Source organism: Pseudoliparis swirei, chromosome 13, assembly GCF_029220125.1.
Source record: "Pseudoliparis swirei isolate HS2019 ecotype Mariana Trench chromosome 13, NWPU_hadal_v1, whole genome shotgun sequence".
NCBI lineage: Eukaryota > Metazoa > Chordata > Actinopteri > Perciformes > Liparidae > Pseudoliparis > Pseudoliparis swirei.
The window spans coordinates 17,540,027-17,561,651 of NC_079400.1; the positions used below are offsets into that span (position 1 = coordinate 17,540,027).

The 21,625-nt window shown below is 43.5% G+C and overlaps 1 protein-coding gene across 1 annotated transcript; it reads left to right on the forward strand.

Annotated features, from left to right (window-relative positions):
• Positions 1 to 432: 432 nt before the first annotated feature.
• si:dkey-121b10.7 (heparan sulfate glucosamine 3-O-sulfotransferase 6) lies at positions 433 to 21,168 on the forward strand. The gene is made up of 2 exons (XM_056430623.1): positions 433 to 1,270; positions 19,708 to 21,168. Exons 1-2 carry the CDS (start codon positions 759 to 761, stop codon positions 20,324 to 20,326), a joined length of 1,131 nt encoding a protein of 376 aa, XP_056286598.1. The 5' UTR covers positions 433 to 758; the 3' UTR covers positions 20,327 to 21,168.
• Positions 21,169 to 21,625: the final 457 nt, after the last annotated feature.

Sequence of the window (21,625 nt, forward strand, 5' to 3'; positions counted from 1 at the left end):
CGTGGCATGTCTCCATCCGGGTGTGTGGTCCGGAGGGCCCGCAGACAACAGGTGGACACGAGGCCCGTCCACAGCCAGGAATGTCGGGGAAGAAACAACCTGGTAGCTCAGACACAGGGGATGCTTTAAAGGGGGAAGTGCATCACAACAAATACCCCCCCTCTTCATCATGTTCCAGATATGTCCCACCCTCTTCCGAATCATTGAACGCAATCAAGCTAACCCGTAAACATATTTAGTTCACTGAGAGTTTTTCCCTGTCTGACAACTTGGAGGGTATTGACGTTATTCTCGTGTCGCTCGACCCGAGTGTTAAAGAAGGGCGTGTGTTTGATATACAGGGCGTGGATTTGGCAGTCAGACGGGAAAAGGAGTGTCGAGGGTGTTTTTTTCTTCTCCTTCCTATATGCAGCCGCCGCCGCCGCTGCCTGCCAAGGAGCCACGGGAGCGCACAGAAGGCACGCAGCGCTGCGGGGACGTTGACGCACAGAAGGCACGCAGCTCAGCCTCCCGTGGGACTTTGAATTCTTGGAAAAAAACATCTACAAGTTTGTCTCTGATGCTGAATGAGAGAGAGAGAGAGAGAGAGAGAGAGAGAGTATAAAGCGCGAGCGAGCTAAACTGAGGAGCATGCGGGGCTTTTTTTACGCGCGAGTGGGCAAGTGTTGCGCCACTTGCTGTCGCGGTTGTTTTTGTTTACGCACACATTTTTGAAAAAGCGCCGAGTGTGACTTTTTAGTGAAGTATGACGTCTTTTGATGCGGCGTGTTTCCTGCGTTGTGTCCTCGTGCTGCGGAGTGCGACTCATGGGATGTAGTAAATGGAGAGCTGCGTTCAACTTCGGACACCTGCGGGTGCAGTCCAAGCTGTCCGTCTTCTTGACCATGATTATTCTCTTCACGTACCTCTTTTACTGCCTCAACGGATACTGTGACTCCTTGCCGAGGCCCGTGTACGACCAGCAGAACAATATTCAGAAAAACAAAATCCCCGTGGACGATGGACGCGAGGCGCGCGGCGCGGCGTGCAACGCGTCGCGGGTCATGCGCGAGCAGCTGTCGCGCGGAGGCGGCGACGTGCCGTCGAGCAACATCTCCATAGCCAATAATTTCGGCAGCAAAAAGTTCCCGCAGGCCATCATCATCGGGGTGAAGAAAGGTGGCACCCGGGCTCTGCTGGAGTTCCTGCGCATCCATCCGGACGTGAGGGCCGTCGGCTCGGAGCCGCACTTCTTCGACCGCTTCTACGACAAGGGACTGGACTGGTACAGGTAGGCTTCATTTATATTGATAGTACCAAATGATACAACAACGAATTGTATATGAACTGACATTCACGCGGTCCTCCCCTCCCCGCTGTCTCCAAAACGGGGGAAATGTGAGGGTCAAAGTTCAGGGGCAGAAGTCGCGGACGCCTGATTGGAAGTTGGAGCTGCTCACTGTCACTTTACAGGAGACAGACTTTCCCCTTTCTACTTCAAAATGGCACAGAAGCCTTTTAATTATTATTTTTTTGTTTTGTTTATTAAGCTGGAGGCGTTGATTTAAAAAGACTTAACTCCACGATGTAATTATCTTATTCCTGATGGATTATATACACATTGTATAATCAGGTCATGCTTTGCAAGTATAGACCCTCTTCTTCTCTTGATTCTTAAAGATGTATAATGACTTTTCAATGGGTGTGCCTGCATATATCGTTTTATCATCAATAAATCTAAGTGTTTTCCGTATCTCAGTTAAGTTCATTTAAGTTAAATCTCATTAGAATCTGTTTCATCCTCTAACTGAAGTGTTAAGAAATACACGTTAATGATCGATGATCCAGTATGAAGAATTTAAAAGTGAGTTTTCTACACTTTTTAATGCCGTATATCTATCAATAACTTTTTTTAAACCAACCTCGGTGCTTTAGTTGGCCTTATCACGTGTCGTCGTCTAGTTACTTTAAATGATGACACGTCAGTGAGCGAGCATGATGTAACGAGAGCAGAGCTGTTTCACATGCACTCTGCTCTCATTAGTGCACGTGAGGCGTGTGGTTGGCGCGTCCTCTCATGCGCGGCGTGATCAGTCTCTCTTTCCCCTCTTCATTAATATCCCTCAGCACCAATAAGATGCTCTGCTGAGGGCTCCCGAGGATGGCGGTGTATTCAGTCCCCTGCCAATAAATTGCTGTTTATTGAGCTGACACGCCGCTTCCCTAAGTGTGCACTGGTGGTCCCCCGAGGGCCCCCGCAGGCGCATGCAGCCGCATCCCAGAGGGAGGGAGGGTTGTTGTGGATGGTGGTAGTGTGGATGACCCCTCTGGCAGGTGTTTGTTGGAGTATCAGCAAAGAAAAGGCCTTTTATTTTTTTTATTTAAATGTTTAAAAAAGATTGACTGACATATTTCTTTTGTCACAAATTGCCTCCATTATTTTTATTTTTTTAAGTCTTCGTTGATAAGTTGAAGCATCCGCTGCGAGAGGAACCTCCGTGTTTTGGGTTGGAAATGATATCTGTTATCTGATAGCACAGAAATGAGAGGAGAAGAGACGGCGAGGGCGAGGGAGAGGGAGGGAGAGGGGGAACCATTACAGGAGGAATAATGAGGGGGGGGGGGGCGGGATCCAGGGAGTAGATCATGGTTTGATAAAGAGACGAGTAGAGAAAGAAAAGAACCTTGGAGGTGTGGCGGGAAGAAAAAAGAAGAAGTGGGGTTTGAGAGAAGATGACAGAGAGAGAGAGAGAGAGAGGGAGAGAGAGGCTGTGAGAGATCAATACAGCCGGGTAATGATCTGTTCCCTGTGAGGCTCAGGTGGAACAGCACTAAGTGACATTGGAGATCAAAGTGTGTGTGTGTGTGTGTGTGTGTTGGTTCCTCAGTGTGGTTTTCAGGAAGAGGAGGATAAGGCTTTCCTGTTGCATGTGTGATGATACAGTTGTGAGAGATATGGGACGTTTAATGTAAAACTGAATCCCTTATTTAATAGTTTATTAAATAGTTTCATTGAATATTTGTATTGAATATTTTCACGTCCGTACTATTTATTCAAGTAGTCGTAACGTCTGTAAAACAGCTGGTTGCTATCGGTTTCACGGAGGAGAAGACGCCAAAATCACAGGAAACAAACTAGAATTTAAACTTCGTTGTCTATAAAATGTGAAAAGTGCCCATCATCATCATCATGATCTTCTTCATCATCATCATCTTCATCATCATCATGATGAGCAAATGTCTCCGACATCAGTGAATGTTTGGCACCGTGTCTGGAAAAATACGATTTACCGATTATCAAAATAATTCATCTTCTCTGGGTCGACTAATCAATGGAGCCGTTTCTGATGTGTGTGAATTGATGGAGTTTAGGGGAAATCAAATGATCCTCAATGTCAGCGTGAAGCTACTCAAAGTCAAACACTTCACCACATGTTTACAAAATGTGTCCTTTTTCATTCTTCTTCTCTTCATCACTTTCCTGAGAGGTTAACGTGAGAATATCCCGTGTGCCACAACATAATCGGTGGGAAATATCAGCTGTAAGACATCATATAATATCAGCTGTATGACATCGTATAATATCAGCTGTATGATATAATATAGATGACAAATGAATACTAAACAATCTCAAGAATGTATTCTCTGACCTTGTATCTCGATCATATTTAATATTTCTTCGTCATAACTTCAGAATCTTTCCTGTGCCAGAATCTCATTGGTCCAATCTCCGCTCCTTCACTCTTGTAAAAAAAACGTTGCTCTCCAAAAAAAACCGCCGCTCTCGAAATGAAACCTGCGTCCTCCGAGAAAAAAAATGTGCTCTCCCCCCCCAAAAAAACATTCGCTCTCCAAAAAAAGAACTTTGCTCCCGGAAAAAACAAACTTCGTTCTCCCAAAAAACGTTGCCCTCCAAAAAAAACTTCGCTCTCCAAAAAAAAAAAATTTGCTCTCCAGCCAAAAATCTTCGCTTTCCCAAAAAAAAACGTTGCCCTCCAAAAGAAGCGCTCTCGGGAAAAAAACTGCGCTCTCCAAAAAAAAAACGTCATTGGAGGTCAGTGTGGGGGTCAAAGGTCAATTTAGTTTAACTTTTTGTCCGCATAACCTGGCGGAAAAATCAGCGTGACGCACGCAACCATATCTCTTTCCACTCGGCTGAACGTGCCGGCGTCGCTCTGCACAATGATTTACTCGCTCTGAGTTCGACTCTGTAGACTGGACGACGTTTAAATATTCGTGTTTGCAATTTCTCTTTTTTACGCGACTGATTGACGACAAACATTTCAGCTGAAGCCACACGCTCCGAGAGTATCACATTTCATTTAGCTGACGCTTTTATCCAAAAGATGGACACAGCTACAGGGAGAAATTGAGGGTGAAGAGTCTTGCTCAAGGGCACTTCGACCAGGGCGGGGATCGAACCGCCGAGCCCCTGATTGGATGACGGACCTGTAACCACTGACCCACAGTCGCCCCTCGTAGTCCGAAGCTCCTCTGACCGTCTGTTGATGGCAAACTGACCGTGTACTCTGAACACAGACGGGACGTGTTCCCTTCTCTTCCTTCCCCCTCTTCCTCTCCTCTTTTCTCTCTTGAAGGCGTCCTCCTCTCTCCATCCTAATCCGCCGACAGCTCGCGTCGACGCCTGGTGGATTGGACCGGCGTCGTGACAGGTCGGGCATTAGCGTGGACGGCTCAGGGCCGCGCGGAGCGGCTGAGGGGGATTAGGCCCCCGCCACAAGTCGTAGATAAACAAGGCCTCATGAAGCACCCCACACACACACACACACACACACACACACCCACACACACACACACCTCAACCGTTACTGCTATAAGGGAAGCTTATTGTACCCAGGGGGGGTGTAGTTCAATGGGACACACTCGTCCCGGGTCTTTTATATGAGGCAGATGTCTCTACCTGAACGTCCATGAGGATGGGGACAGATTGAGGAGCTCATCTTATATAAAAAATAAAAATATAACGACAAATTATGATTTTATTTCATCCCTGGCTGTCTTCACCAAAGCGACACATCTTAACACGTGTGCCTCGACGACTCCTTCCCTCCCTTTCTGTCCTCATGGCCTCCTCCGTGTCCTTCCCTCTATCATGTGTACTTCTGTAAATAGTCTTCATTTGGTGTAATTACATGTTTAAGTACCCGGTCGATCGCATGTATATCCAGTGTTAGACGCCAAGCCAACAATATCATGCAGGGCCTGGAAAGTATCACTCCAACACGTATTCTCTGACTCCTCATGTCTGAGTCTTTTGAGGAAGCCTTGCCCCCCCCCACCAAAGTAAAACACACGGGACATCCTTAAAGGAAGCATTGGGCCAAAAAATGTGGAAAGGCCTCGGCTTCGGCATCAACTGGAAAGCGATGCTGTGGTTGTGGTGGTGGAGGACGAGGGTTTAGACGGCCGTGGTGTGCAAAGTGTGTGTGTGTGTGTGTGTGTTTTGAGGGATTCATCCGCGGCGCTTCGGCCACGAACCTGCGAGTCCCGTCCGCTCCACCTTCTTCTTCTTCTTCTTCTTCTTCTTCTCTATACGCTATAAATACCCCGGAGATATAAATGTCATCTCCCGATATCGATCTCCTCCAATGGGTCTCCTCTCTCTCTCTCTCTCTATTGATCGCCCTCGCTCACCGCCTGCCTTTATCGCGCCGCTGCAGCAGAAATGAATTGACTCCTGAATATTCCATCTTGTGGACAAGGAGCGGTTCGGGCCTCTCCCACCGCTGACATTTACACCCCGCGGTGTGAGTGTCGGTGGATGTATTGGGCTCGTTCCGGTCACTCAGACGGCGTAACGCAAAGCCATCGGACGAGCCCCCCCCCCCCCCCCCCCTCTCCATGTTCTATCTCTCGCTCTCTAAATCTCTTTCCTTATCGAGTGGTGTATTTGTCTCCTCTCTCTCTCTCTCTCTCTCTCTCAGGAAGCGTTGTACGATTCACCTAGACAGGAATGTCCTGGCTTTATTTCCTGTCAGACTCCCGCCCTCCGGTTCACGGGGTTGAATTCCTCTCCGATCGCGTTCTCGGTAGCTGCATGTTGCAGAAATATGAAGGTAGATTTGTGTCTTAATTACACAAACAAAGAAAAAAGTTTTCAGAGCAAATTTCTGCTCACAAGTTAAAAACCTTTGCTCTCAAAATGAAAAAATGGGCTCCAAAAAAAGAAGAAGCTTGCTCACGTAAAAAAAATCGCTCTCCAAAAGCTATCTGCTCTCAGAAGAAAAAAAACGCTCTCTAAAATATAAAAATTAACTCTCAGATAAAAAAAAATGCCCAAAATAAATTTGCTTTCTCAAAAAAAAGTCAGGTATCTTAAAAAAAAATTCACTTAAAACAAACAGAATTCACTCCAAAAAAAATTCACTCTAAAAAATAAAATTTACTTTCGAAAAAAAACGCTCTGGAAAAAACATCTGCTCAGAAATTTTTTGTTGCTCTCGATCCCAAAAAAATTGCTGTGCTCGAAACAAAAATATCCGATCTGAGCAAACTATTTCTTTTTGAGTGCACATTTTTAATTTTGAGAGCATTTTTTTAAATTTTGAGAGCAAAAGTTTTGAATTTGAGAGCAGAAATTTGCCACACATACCTTCCTACCGAAGAGGGTGTTTCTTTTTTGGGAGGCGGAAAAGAGTGGCGTTCAAGCAAGAATTTGTTAAAAAATAGGAAACGCACAGATCTCGTGGAAGAAAGAAGTTCTTTGTGCCAAACACGAAGCCGCGTCAGCAGAAGGAGGAAAAAGAAAAAGCAGTCGGTTGATGCATAAACATGAGCGACGCTGTCGGGGCTAATAAACCTGAGGTGACACGTGCTGCTACTTTACATGTACATGTCAGAATTAATATGTAAATGAGGTATACAAAAAGTATACTGGTATAATCAAACGTGACATGATGAATCGGTGTGGGACAGGTATGGATTTATACTTGTGAAGAAAAAAAATCAGAACTCAGTATCCCTCGATATTTTGACAGCTCGTCATTGGACGACCTATAGACTCCCAGCATGCCTCTCTCTCTCTCTCTCTTTAAATCATAATGGAATGAACCTCACACCGCTTCAATCACAGACACAAATTCACCACCGTGACTGATTTTAATTCATCGGTCTGGGTCTTAAACGCCGATATTAAGTAACACGCCGCTGCGTTTACTCGCTCATCAGAAGTCTGCTCTTACTCGTGGAACAGACATCACATGACGGACACGCCAACATGTGAAATGGAGCGCGACGACATAATAATCTTTCCGCTCCCTCCGCCTTCTCCTCTCTACGTCATTTTGCTTTTATTTCCTCTCTTTTTTTCTCTTTCTCGTTGCTTCCCGTCATCACCAGAGAGACATTTTAAATAAGCACTTACTCATATACACCAATATGAAGTGGGACCATAATAAAACGTGATGAAACGACACAAGAGGACTTGAAGGATACGTCATATATTTTCCTATATTTTCCAGTGCATCTTAAATCAATACTCACATGCTCATAATATATATATTCTAAAGAGGAATCAGTCCTCCTGTCCACACTGGCCCATATGGGGTATCTCTGGAGCTCAGCAGAGACAGTTTCAGGAGAGGAAAATTAATGTGAGTAAGTACGTTTGTAACTTTATATTATCTTCCATTTACTGGGGCAGAACCAGGACTGTGGATATTAAATTAACATTACACCAGTCTGCTGGTGTAATGTTAATTTAAGATGCATTTAAAAAGCTTCTGCTTCTCACATCAACCCAACACCATCACTAAGGAGGTTTAAATAGTGACATCATCGCCTAATTAAAACATCATGGTTAGAATTATGTTTCTGGTTCATTTTGTTCATTGTTCATGGTTTTCTAAGATGTTTTTAAAATAGTGAAACATGCCCAATGTGAGGTTATTGCTCGCTTGTTGTGTTCAACCAATAATCCAAAAGCCCAAGACGTCTAGTTTAAAAGGATGTAACACACAAAATAAAAGCCTAAAGTTCTCAAAACTGAGGAGTTTGGCATCGTCGTTCAATTTCAATTACCAAGATATTTGTTTCCAAAGTGGAATCAACTCGTCAATCACTGGTTTCAGTGTGATGTGTTCAAGATGCTCGTTCAGGGCGGCGCTCTTTAACTCTCAGCTGGCTCTTTTTATCTAACTGTTATACGTTAAAGATCGGATCTGAAAACAATAAAATGTCAATCCCTTTATTTTAAAGATAATATTGTGAAGAGTGAGTTTGATGTAGAACGTACATGAATAAAATAAAATAAGTAAATAAAATATCCATTATTCTAGTCGTCCAAAGAGATGCTGACAGTTACACCCGTAAAGTTACTGCTGACACTCAAACGCATCAGTTCAGCATCACTGGGCCGTCTGCAGAGGCAGGTAATTATTGACTGTGTGTGTGTGTGTGTGTGTGTGTGTGTGTGTGTGTGTGTGTGTGTGTGTGTAGACCTCTCACGTTGTGTCTCTCTCTGTTTAATGTCTGACTGCCTGTGTGTGGGGGAGGGGTCGTGAGAACCTGCAGCCACCCGGAGAAAACACACCTTTCTTTGTTCCGCTGCTAAAACGTCCTCGGAGAAAAAAAACCAACTCCCGTCGTTTTGACGTAACCGACTCGGACCGGTTAATAGTCTGCGATGTCCGTGTGCCGGAGGAAATGAGATTAATTATACCCGATGCTCTGGCAGAGAGAGCCAAAAACGAGACGTCGTGATTGGAGGGAATATGGAAACCGGCCCTGGCCACACGTCGCTTCATGTCCATCCAAACTCCGCCCGGCGAGCCGAATAGGTGACACTAATAGCCGACCGCTGAGCGGCCCGTTTCCAGTTGAAGGACCCTGTTCCTCTGCCAGCGGCGGTTTCCGGTGTTTCAGCCCGAGACGCCGCTAACAATGAGCTGAGAAACCACGAGGGGCGGCGGGCCGGAGCCGCTCGGAAGTGGCTTATTAGCATCGTACGGGATCGAGTGTTCGGGAGCCGGGGAGCTGCCAGGCGAGCAATAACGTCCATATTGAGTCGATTACAGTGATTCTGAGGTGTGTGTGTGTGTGTGTGTGTGTCATTTAGATGAGCTGGCTCATTGTCTGTCGCCTGTGCTCATATGGAATAATAAACGTTAAAGTATGGACGTTTTGACTCGTGTTTAATCTTTAACTGAGCGATATATATCAGTGAGTATGTAATATGTTTAATGATTTGCATATATGGAAATATTTGCAATGTATTTTGGAACACGTGGAATAACCACAGTGAACAGCATCATGTCTATGGGTAACCCGGCGGCCTTGTTGCACCGGGTTTTGCCGGTTGCTGCTAACATAGAGCAAGACGTATGTTAGAATTTCACTCACAGAAAAAAAAAATGGCCCTCATGACTTCTTCATTCGAATCAATTCATCATTTATTTGTCACGTGGAATTTCACACTGTAAAGTTACAACGCCAGTGATCCAACATAAAGCACAGAACTCCTCCTTCTTTTTTTCTAGTCTATAGATTCTTTAAAAGTAAACATCTTGGTTAAAATGCACCAGGAATCCAGGGTTTAGCCATGTTTCAGGGACATTACGGACATTGCGGTTCCTGGTATCCTCCTGCCCCTTCAGCACAGAGATCCTCCATCATCACACAATTAACCGCACAATTATACATAACTCTAAGCCTTGATATAAGAGGTGAATGATGTAAAATATCATCCCCTGTAAACATGTTTATTTCTGCTGTGAACATGGTGGTCTCTGGGGGATTGACTCCCATCTGGAACTCTCCTCCAAGTGGTCATTTGATGAACTACAGTTTGTTGGCCCGCCAGTTTGGGAATAATGTCCTTGCAAAATACATATTTCAGAATATTCGAATGGAGATGTGACAAAATATTTCAAATTAATTGCACGTGTCCAAATATAAGAAGAAAATGGTGCAGTCAGCTGATAAATATGATTGAGTAAAATTATTCTTAAAACATGCGCTGCAAGGCTGTAACAATATACACATATCTTTGTGATATCTTTTTTTTTTTTAAGATTTTTTTTTTATTAACAAAAATGTTGCCCCACAGAACATCCGCAGTGGAATAGCACCTACAGTTTGTTATGCTGAAAACACTACTCTACAAAAGAAAATACACAAATGTATAATCCTGTGGAAATCACCACACAAGGATGATGTTTTTTTTTTTAACATAAGATGAAAAATAAAAATTAAAAATAAGACCAAACAAAACAAAAACATTACACAAAACTTTTTCCCCATCCCACCCCTCCCCTTGTATGGCTCTCAGTTTCCTTTCATTTATACATCTACACAGTCTCTACACAGTTTACCTACACCCATCCGTACACATTTGTATCTACATAAACCAATACAGCACTCACAACAAAATAAAACCAAAATAAAAAATAAATAACCTGCAGCGGGCTTAGTTTGACGCCGGTCTCACACCACCACGATCAGCCGAGTCCAGAGATGGCAGAATATCTATGAAGGGCCCCAGATTTTTCCAAAGGTTGCCTGCTTCCTCTCACATTATATAATATCTTTTCAGGTGTGCAGTAGGACACAAGCTCATTAATCCAGTGTCTTATTGATGGTGATTTTCAGATTTCCAGTTAATCAGAATACATTTTTCACTGCAGTACTACAAGTAAGATAAAGTATTTATTATGGTAGTTTGCATTGATAGAGCTTGTGTCCCCCAGAATCCATATCTTTGGGTCCTGTTCAATTTGAATTCCTATTATCCTTGAGGTTAATTCAGTGACGCGTTTCCAAAGTTCTTCTATCAATGGGCAACTCCAGAGCATGTGTAGAAGATCACCGTTTGTCACTTTACATCTCTGACATCTGGGGAAAATGTTGCTGTCCATGTTATGTAACCTGTAAGGGGTGTAGTATGTCCTATGGAATATATTAAATTGAATCTGTCTGTGTTTTGTGGAGATTAATACCGTCTGTGCCTGTTCCAATAGGTGATGCCAGTCTGCCTCCTCGTAGACACATCCTAGGTCTGTTTCCCATTTCCCTTTTGTAGATGTTTTATCATAAACAGGTGACTTTCCGTTGATGATACCGTATATTGAAGATATTATTCCTTTTGTTGATCTGCATAGTTTGTTACATAGGTGGGTTTCAAGGGGAGTTTCTTTCGGGATATCTGGGAATATTTCTTTAGATTTCTCCTTAACCCAGTCTCTAATTTGTAAGAATTTGAAGAAACTATGTTTGGGAAGGTTGAATTTATCATTTAGTTGTTGGAGGCTAGCAAATGTATCATTAATGTATAAGTCAGCAGCTGTTTTAATTCCTCTATCCCTCCATCCCCGCAACACTGAATCCTCTATGTGGTATGAGAGGTTGGGATTACCCCACAGCGGTGCCCTTCGAAGAAAAGAAATATTTATATCCAGGAGTGAGTGAGATTCCTGCCAAGCAGCAAATGTGTTCAGTATTATTGAATTGTTTGTGAGTGTGGCTAAAAAATTTTTTACCTATGAATGGTACGTCCTTTAAAGGCATAGACTTCATCACATGTTGTTCTATTGAGACCCATCTAACTTCACTGTTCTCTGCATGCAGCCAGATCCAGATTGGTCGGTACTGAGAGGCAAGATAATAATTTCTAAAATGTGGTAGGTTAAGCCCTCCCCTTGAATATGGAGCCTGCAGAGAGATGAGTTTAACCCGGGGTTTTTTCATTTGCCATAAAAAGGGGGTTATAGTTTTGTTAAGCTCTTTGAAGAAACTCTTTGGAACATTTACAGAGAGACATTGAAATAGGTAAATAAACTTAGGTAAAACGTTCATTTTAATAGTATTAATTCTGCCTATGAGAGACAGAGGGAGATCCATCCATCTTTGAAGATTAAGTTTGGTTTGTTCCAATAATTTTATATAGTTATATTTAAATATATGTTCATCCGATTTGCCAATTTGTATACCCAAATATTTGAAACCAATTTTGCACCATCTCAATGGGTCAGTGAGAGCTCTAATATTGTTGTCCTGTATATTTAGTGGTAGAATCTCACTTTTAGTGTAATTTAATTTATACCCCGAAACTGCACTATATTCTTTGAGGCAATTCAATAGAGGGGGGACTGATGTGTGTGGCTCGGTTATATATAATAGGAGATCATCTGCATAAAGAGAAAGTTTATGTTCACTTGTACCAAATTTAATTCCGGCTATGGAGGCGTTGGAGCGGATGGCGATGGCTAATGGCTCAATTGCAAGTGCAAAGAGCAGCGGGGAGCTTGGACAGCCTTGCCTGCAGCCTCTGGTTAGTGAGAAAGTGTTAGACAAGACGTCATTTGTTAAAATATTAGCTTTAGGGGCATTGAAAAGTGTTTTAACATACCGAGTGAATTTCTCTCCAAAACCCATAGCCTCTAGAGTCCGAAAAAGAAAGCTTGGTTCAATCCTATCAAATGCTTTGTTTGCATCCATAGATATTATTAGCATAGGATTTTTATTTTTTTGAGCGGTGTTCAGAATGTGGAGCAGTCGCCGCACATTATCAGCTCCGTACCTGTTTTTGACGAAGCCTGTTTGGTCAGCGTGTATTATCTTTGGTATAACATCTTCCAGTCTGAGGGCAATTAGTTTGGATAGTATCTTATAATCTGCATTTAAGAGGCTGAGGGGTCTGTATGAGTCACATTTCTGTTTGTCCTTACCCGGTTTCGGAAGTAATACGAGTGTTGCAATTTCCAATGAGTCTGGTAATTTTTTGTTTTCTAGAGCTTCTTTAATCATGTTTACGAGGGGTGTCAGTAGTTTTTTTCAGAAGGTCTTATAATACTTTGTGATATCTTATTAAATAATTCATCGAGAAAAAAAGCCGTTAATATATTCAAATTCCAACAATAAGTCTATGATCCAAATAATTCGACTAATAGAGTTACTTTAGCTTCAGCTTTAATGTGATGATAAACATGATTATTCATTGAAAAGACTTCTTCCGGAAGAATTTTACGTTTCATTAATGGACCAGTCCATCCACATACATTCATCGTATTAGCAGCCCAGTTACGTCACTCTGGAGCGGACCATCGTGCCATCACGGGGATCCGCGTTTAAACGTTCTGTCTGCCCATCCTGTGTTCATGGGATCGGATGAAGGCAGGGTGGGGGCCCCCCCCGGCCCCCCCGGCATCTCGGTGATAAAGCCACACAAGTAGGTCCACCGAGGGCCCCGGCAGGAACACGGCTGCAGATTTTCCCACTTGATAAGTCGAGGGGGGGGGCAATAAGTGCACACACATGGCTTATTTCTATGTTCCAACATTACAGGTTGTTCCGCTATCAGAAAGATAATATCACTGCATCCCCTCTTCCTGTTCTTCATTTTCTCTTCTTTTTCTTCTTGCGGTGGTCACTTTGGTACTTGTTAGTCATCGCTGTGTGATATTTTTTTCCCGGAGATGACTTCATCATAATTTATATTTAGTGTATTCCTGTCCATGCCGAGAGTTAGATGAGAGGCTTGAGCCCACTTTGAAGTGTCTACGGTAAATATAAGGCCGCCGCCAGTTAGCGTAGCTTAGCATAAAGACTGGAAACGGGTAGAAACGGGTAGGAACGACTAGCCGACGTATCTAACGTACAGTCACACATGAGAGTGGTGTTAATTTTCTCGTCTAACTAGGGCCGGGGTGATGGGAAACATCGTATATATTTAAAACATCTTCTGGAACCATCAATTCAAATGAATTAATAAAAAAAATCAATTTATGACAAACAACTCTTCATCTCTGCCAAGAATAAGCAAATTGCCCAACGAGACAAATTGTGAATGTGTTACATGAGTTGGCAGATTATTCAAACAGGATGTCAGCCAATGCTGAGTGTTAGAATGGTGTAGAATTAGCACCACAAATAAAAACACACACACACACAGATCCTCCTCTGTCATTAGGGCCGCCCTGGTTTCTCAGAGGAAACTCTGACCGACCACTTCTCACTCACTCACCGCTCTCTGCAGACCCTCTGATGTCTCCGTTAACTGTTACGCCTCGATTTTTCCCCTCAGCCAGACACATTCTTCAGCTCCTTTCCTACCGACCTACCCCGTCGATGTGAAACCTCCTGGGTGAGAATGCTCCTCGCCACCCTGGTGCTTCAGCCAGACGGTGACCTTCGCAGGGTGTAATGGTCCGCCACACACGTGCAGGAGTGAGATACAGTAACACGAGGTGTGGGCGATTTGGGTTCATGTAATAGCTGATATTGTATCAGGGGCTGACGGATGATACCGTGTGCCAATATTCAGTGTATCTGCAGGTCTTGGTACTAGCCTGCTCGAGACCGTAGCATTAGATATACATCCAGGCCACATACATATACTTTTTTGTAATTTCTAGGAAATATTGTTATACAGAACTTGGTAGTACTTCGAATAAATGAGGCACATATATGTCAATCATTTCATATACTTAATACAGAATTGTAAGCTTTATTTATATATAAAAACGTAATACATTGCATTATTCATGGTATTTAAAAGGTTTAAAAAAAAATCTGATTTCATAATAAATAATGGCACGCTGAGATTCTTGAATGAAGAATGCCTTAGAATTAGATTTATTATTTTCATTTTTTTTATTTAATGCTGTTAACAGACTGTGTTCACCTGCATTTTCTACTTTGCAAGAACATCCTCTGAAACTTTCGACACAAAAAAAACCTGCAATGAAACCCAGATCCATACTTATTATTAATTACTTCTGCATTTTGGCAGCCTCACAATCAGAATACCTAAAACAAAATGAGAACATCTATTTTTACGTGGCAATGAATCTACTGGCTCTATTTTGGCCAGAAGCATCATAATGTAATGGCACAACTCCAACACACACGCACACACAGTGAAGTACTACTTTACTTCCCCTTTTATCGAGTTGCTTCCAGTCCTCTCTGACTTCTAATCAGCCCACAGAAGCTCCTCGCCCTGTATTTGCCGTGAGTAATGACAAACCTCCCTCCACGCAGCAGCTTTTTACAGATCATTGAACACGCGCAGACGGTATCTGTCTTCATCTGTCCCTCGGTCGTGGGGTTTGAGGATGTCGATGGGTTTTTAAAATTCCTTCACACATGTCAAATGTATTCATAACAATCTCACTTCGAAGGACACAGGAGAGGCCTCTCCTTGATGTTGTAAGAGGGAGATGGGGTGGGGGGAGTGGAGGATAAACGGAGGGATGGATGAAGGAGAAGACGGGGTAACATCGCGTGTACCAGAGAGAGAAATCTGCACATGATGAACATGTTGCATTACATGAACCCCCGGTGGTCTCGCCCTCTGAATCACAACCATCTGCGTCTGACCTTCAGGGTGGAAGAGTCCATTTCCGCGCAGTTCAGGCTGGTGGGGATTAGGAGGGTCCGGGGGTCTGGCCTCGGGCCCAGCGGAGCCGTATGGATCACAGCTTTTCGGAGCTCCGAAACCCCCGGCACCAGAGGAAAACTTCCGAACCCAGAAACACTTCCCTCATCTCCGCTACACACACACACACACACACACTGAGGACTTTATTACTCCCAGATGTGGATCTATGTGTGTACGTGTGTGTGAGTGAGTGTCTTAGTCGAAAGGGCAGAAAGAGAGAGAGAGAGATGTGTGGTGTACAAGCTGTACACATGACAGTGACTGGAGTGTGTGCTTACCACTTGACAAGCCGCCGTGTTGGCAATACCTGCAGGTGTCTTTTTTAATTTGGAAGTAAAATAAACTCACATTTGAGTAGTACTTAAAGCCCTTTCAAGCCATTATAAGTAGAACAATAACTCAGAAAAATAGGTTTTGAGGCTGCGTAGCTGAGATAGTTGTAATGCCCTTTTGTCTGCCCTTTTAGATCAATTCCCCAACCCCCCCCCCAAAATGTTTGACTCGACCATACAGTACATCAACACCTAAATAATACAAATATTGCACTCTGCCTTTGGCAACAGTCTTCAGGGGATGCAGGGTTGAAAATACACACCTAATGTCCTCTTTCAGTGATCAGGTAATCAGTAGCTCTGTTGTTCTATTATATATGTCAGTCCACCGTTAATTATACAGCATATGTATTTTTATTTATTGTGATTTAAAGGTTATTAAAGGTGTTCCTTCCTCGATTTCGTATTGCGCTTTCACGTCGGTGGGACACATTTAAAAAAGTAAAAATGATGTTTGAACTCTCAATAAACACTTTGGCCTACATGTCCAATAATTCAGCTCACTTGCATTTAATAAAGAACTTTGTCTGCATGGCAAAAAAAATAAAAAATGTTCAGTTCTCATTTTATTAGATTTAGTGACTGCATCATTTTATATATACCGAGATGTTAGTTCTTCAAGTTGATATTTTTTACAAATAAGGAAACAGCTAGTTATAGGCTAAGAAAACAAACATACCTTTAGCTGCGGCTATCTGCAGCTGCGTCCAGCTGCGGCTAAGGTAGCTGCGACTAAGGCTAGCTGTGGCTAAGGTAGCTCGGGCTAAGGCTACCTGCGGGTAAGGCTAGCTGCGGCTAAGGTAGCTCGGGCTAAGGCTAGCTGCGGCTAAGGTAGCTCGGGCTAAGGCTACCTGCGGGTAAGGCTAGCTGCGGCTAAGGTAGCTCGGGCTAAGGCTACCTGCGGGTAAGGCTAGCTGCGGCTAAGGTAGCTCGGGCTAAGGCTAGCTGCGGCTAAATTAACTGCGGCTAAGGCTAGTTGTGGCTAAGGTTAGCTGCGCCTAATCCCACCGCTGTCTCTCTGTGGCAGTTTACCATGAGTGCGGTTTGGCCTGTATTATACTGCAAATTCTGCATAGCGTTTTGGAAATGTTACATATATCTTTGGCATCTTTTTTTGGAGTAAAAATGTCAAAAGATATCTAGTTCTAAACTGGGCTTAGGAGGCAAGAATGGAAAAAAAGCTTTTCAAACGGTCTGTCTGCGCATGAAGAACGCTGTGTTGAGAGGCTGACGCAGGTCGGTACACACGGCTCGCTCGTCTATCCACGTATTCTGGTCGTAAACCAGTAGCCCGTGAGCCTGCCGGGCTTTCAACAAGCCCTAATAAAGCTCGGCCCACCCACAAAGAGCAACCGCTAAATGCGAGCATGTGAAAGGGGTCCAGACACATTTGGTAAGAGTGCAGATGTGCGTATATCTGCGCTCTTTCCGAGCCGAATGCATTCCTGCCACAGATGCTAACGGTATGATGAAAACATCAGATCGCTAACGGCGGCTCGTATAAGATTATTTCTTTTAAAGAATAAACACGATGATTACATCGAAGAAATGTCAGGTTAATGAGAGGATTGCGTCATTCTCTTCATCTGTGCTTTTCCCTCTTTCCCCTCTTTCCTTTTATTCTTGCCCGGGCTTTTCCTTTTCTCTTCTTCTTCCTCTCCATAACCGTCCGTTTCATCCCTCCTCCCCCATACGGTGGCCTCCTCCCGGGCTTTCTGTTGTCGCCGGGCTGCTCTGTGATTACAGGCCCAGTGGTTCAGGATGTAAACACGATGTCGATGTCGAGCCCCACTCGGCCTCGAATGGATCGGCAGCAGCTTCCATTCGAGCGATTGGATGAAATCAAACGTCCATTTAGTCATCAAACACACGAGCGCCTCACTTATTTCTGCTTTCAGATCGGTTGGCTTTTTTTATGTCTCTGCCTGTAACCACAGAAGAAGAAGAAAAAAACGTAAATATAGAAGATATCTTGCATATCTGTGCTCATGTTGTTGTTCTGTGTGTTTTTCTTCGCGTTTCTTTCGATAAAGTGAAAAATACAGGTTGTTTGGAGTCAGTCAGGAATCACAGGACAAGCGAGATGAACCAGACCATCATGCAAAATAACCTTACAGATGAATGACAAATAAAAGACCGTATCAAAAGGGTACATTTTGATGTGAAAATGGCTTTGGATGCGTATGGAAAATTAGATGTAGATTCATGAAACTCACATCATGTGGTGACCAGAAACACCCCTCAGAAACTTGGCTTCACAGCGAGAGGTTTCAGCTTGTGCTTTGGCCTCATATGCTCATCATAATACATCCCGATGTTGGGGCTAGCCATAGAAACTGAATTGTTTTCCCCCAAAACTCGTCTCCCTTTTGGTATTTGCTATATTTCTTTCTTGTGTTTTGGCCAAAGCCCTGTGACGCATCTCTGGGGTTTCTTATGAATACCATAAGTTGTGTGTATCTGTTGTGATACCCATCACGGTTTTATGCCAGCGGGACATTGCATCGGAGACTCGGGGCTGATTATGTGTGTTGGATCAGAGAGAGAGGGAAAGAAGTCGACTCCATCGCCACACACCAGAGCTCCGAGGCCCCCTAAGCTCTTCATTCACAGACGAACCGCGAAGAGACTCCAACCCGACCGTCACCGCATGGCTGCCTGGGAGGAGGGAGAGCGTGGGGCGCAGATGCAACCCTAGCATTCCTCATTGCTTTAATGTATAGAACACAAACTGAGATTTGTATTTTCTTTTTTGATCTCCTCTTTGAATTCAACAGGAAAATTGGCAGGATAGAATTTTTTTTTTCTTCCTTTTTTCTCAACGGAGGTCATTAGACGTTACGGTAGCGTTCGAATGAAATAAAGGGCACGAGACAAATGTGTTTTTCTTTCCCCTCCCATTTCCCTCGTTTTAATATACAATCTGCTCTGGCACGTTATAATGACTCTCAGTCAAAAGGCAGGCTTCTGGTCAGGATTTGTTGAGGTTTTCTTTTAAGGCACTACTACGTCTTCTCAGCCTCTGAGTCATCTAAGTAGGAGTACAGATCAAGAGGAAGAGGGCAGCCCAGTCCTCTAAGTGCCAAAGTGTGACTAGAATACCTCTAACCACCGATTCTAATAACAATCTGAGGGCCAAATGCAACAACCAGGATTGAATGCAAACACATGGCCACCATAAGGTCATAGCCCTACGGACTTTTGCCTCTTATTTTATTTTTTTTATCTATAAGCATTACTGCAGCCAAAATAATGAAGACATTAAAAAGGATCATCCCAGTGTATTACAACTTGGGGTCTTATTTTCATAAACTTTGGTACTCATCCTCCACCAAATATATTGATGAGACGTGGAAGTCAATAATGCTGAAACAAAATGTGATATATATATATATATATATAAATACAGAATATTGGGGTTGAGAGAATCATGTAACTACAGCTTGTCCAACACTGTCTGTATTCAAAGTGAAGAACAATTGAGAGTACCTACCTTTTTAAAACCCTGCTGTAAGGCTACAAATACCAGTGGTATGACAGTAATGTGGCTATTATTTGAGTTTTGTGGGACGCTCTCATATCTTCAAGGCCCGTGGAGGGAGAGCCCGGCCTGTACAGGAGGAGGCAGCGGAGGAGAGGAAATGACTTTCCTGAGGTTATTATAGCCTTGCGGTTTTCCTACAGTAGCCGCTTACAGACTCCCTCTTACTCTGAGCTGACACGGCCACTCCATCAATGCCGGCACAGCTAATGTCATGTTTATCTTCCTCTAATCACAGATTTAACCCACTAATTCCAAACCAGAATTTTTTTTAATGGCTTTGAATAATGAGAAAATCAAGGGAATGTAATAATTTTTATATATATATATATCAAAATTATCACATTCCCTTATATATATATCAAAATTATATATATATATATATATATAAGATGTATGTTGGCATTTTCTCAAGTATAGTAGTCAAAATAGTTTTTCTTCTTTTCTCCGTCGTGCAGGAACCTGATGCCTCGTACCCTGGAGGGTCAGATCACCATGGAGAAAACCCCCAGTTACTTCATCACTAAGGAGGCCCCTCGCCGCGTCTTCTCCATAAGCCGCCACACCAAACTCATCGTGGTGGTGCGTGACCCCGTGACCCGGGCCGTGTCCGACTACACCCAGACTCTGTCCAAATCTCCCGGGCTCCCTTCCTTCCAGAACCTGGCCTTCCGCAATGCCACCGCGGGCCTCATCGACACATCCTGGAGCGCCGTGCGCATCGGCATCTACGCCAAGCACCTGGAGAACTGGCTGCGCTTCTTCCCGCTGTCGCGCCTCCTCTTCGTCAGCGGCGAGCGCCTGGTGACGGACCCGGCGGGCGAGATGGGCCGGGTTCAGGACTTCCTGGGGCTCAAACGTGTGGTGACGGACAAGCACTTCTACTTCAACCAGACCAAAGGTTTCCCCTGCCTGAAGAAGCCGGAGGGGAGCAGCAGGCCGCGGTGCCTGGGGAAGTCGAAGGGCAGGCCCCACCCCCAGATCCCCTCTGACGTCCTGCATCGGCTCAGAGACTTCTACAGACCCTTCAATCTCAAGTTTTACCAAATGACCGGCCACAATTTTGGCTGGGATTGAGCGGCTACTGGCCAAAGCTCTTTAAAAAACTGTCCCCGGCTTTCTCGGTCAGCCAGCGACCAAAACCAGACGGGGATACCTTTCCTGCTTTTCTTAAGCTATGAAAACTCCTTCTTTCCTCCAGATTTACAGACGCCGCCGCGGCATCAAAGTTCGTGAGCAGCTAACGGAACTCTTTTGAGAAGGGCTGATTTTCTGCTGCATTGTGACAAGGGTAAACCAGAGGACTTGGCCAGGAGAACGCTGAGCTGTCATTCGATGTCCAAAACACTTAAAAAGCTTTTTTATGTTTTTTGAAAATAACTCCAGAAAAAGACGGGCAACGCTGCAAAGAGATGTGCCTGAAGTTAAACCAAAATGGCACAAAAGAGTAACGAGGCTCGACAGTTTGGCAAAAGTTACGATAAACCGAACGACTTATCGGACCATCGTGGACGCGGGAAGAACAACAACGCAAAGAGGCAACGGGTTTAGAAATATGCACAACGGCACAATGGAAATAAATGTATATGTGTATTGTTGAGATATAACTTAATCATTCAGAATACTTTCTACCGGGTCCTGGTGAATGAACATGTAGTAATGTAAAACACTTTCGCCGTTATTTATGTCGCCAACACAGCCAATGAGAGGTTCTCCGCACACGACGCGTGAATCTGTGATTGTTTTCTACTTCATTTAATCAACACTCACCTCCACAAACGGTACTTTCATGCAACTCTATATTTCTAAAAGCCTAATTTATAATATGACAAACTATTTGTTCAGATGTTTTTTTTGTGAGACTTTTGTATATGATAAATCCTGCAGAAAATTCTGACTAAAACTTTTATTCAAAAATGTGTTTGGGGCTCATTTTTGCTTTTGATGCTCTCAGTTCACGAGTCTTTTTTATTTATTCCAAACAAACCCGTGTTGCTGCGGTCGGAGATCTAAAGATCATCTGTCGAGCAGATGATCTTCTTTTCTTCCTCGGAAGAGAAACTGGATGTTTAGAAAAGAAATAAGGAATTAATCACTGTTTTGTGATTTTTGTGAAGGAATGATCAGTAGTAAAGCTGACATTTATTCACAGTCTATGGAAATGCTCTAGGTTGTTTTATATTTAGACTTTGCTTATTTATAATAATAAACAAACTGAATAAATAACTTTAAAATCTCTTTCCAAAGGGATCAAAATCCATCAACTACCGAAATATCAAAGTGAATAGATTTTTAAAACAGACATTTGCTTCTGTTTCTACATAAGAACATTTAATGTTTTATACTGATATTTATTTTTTTGGCTATACAATGAAA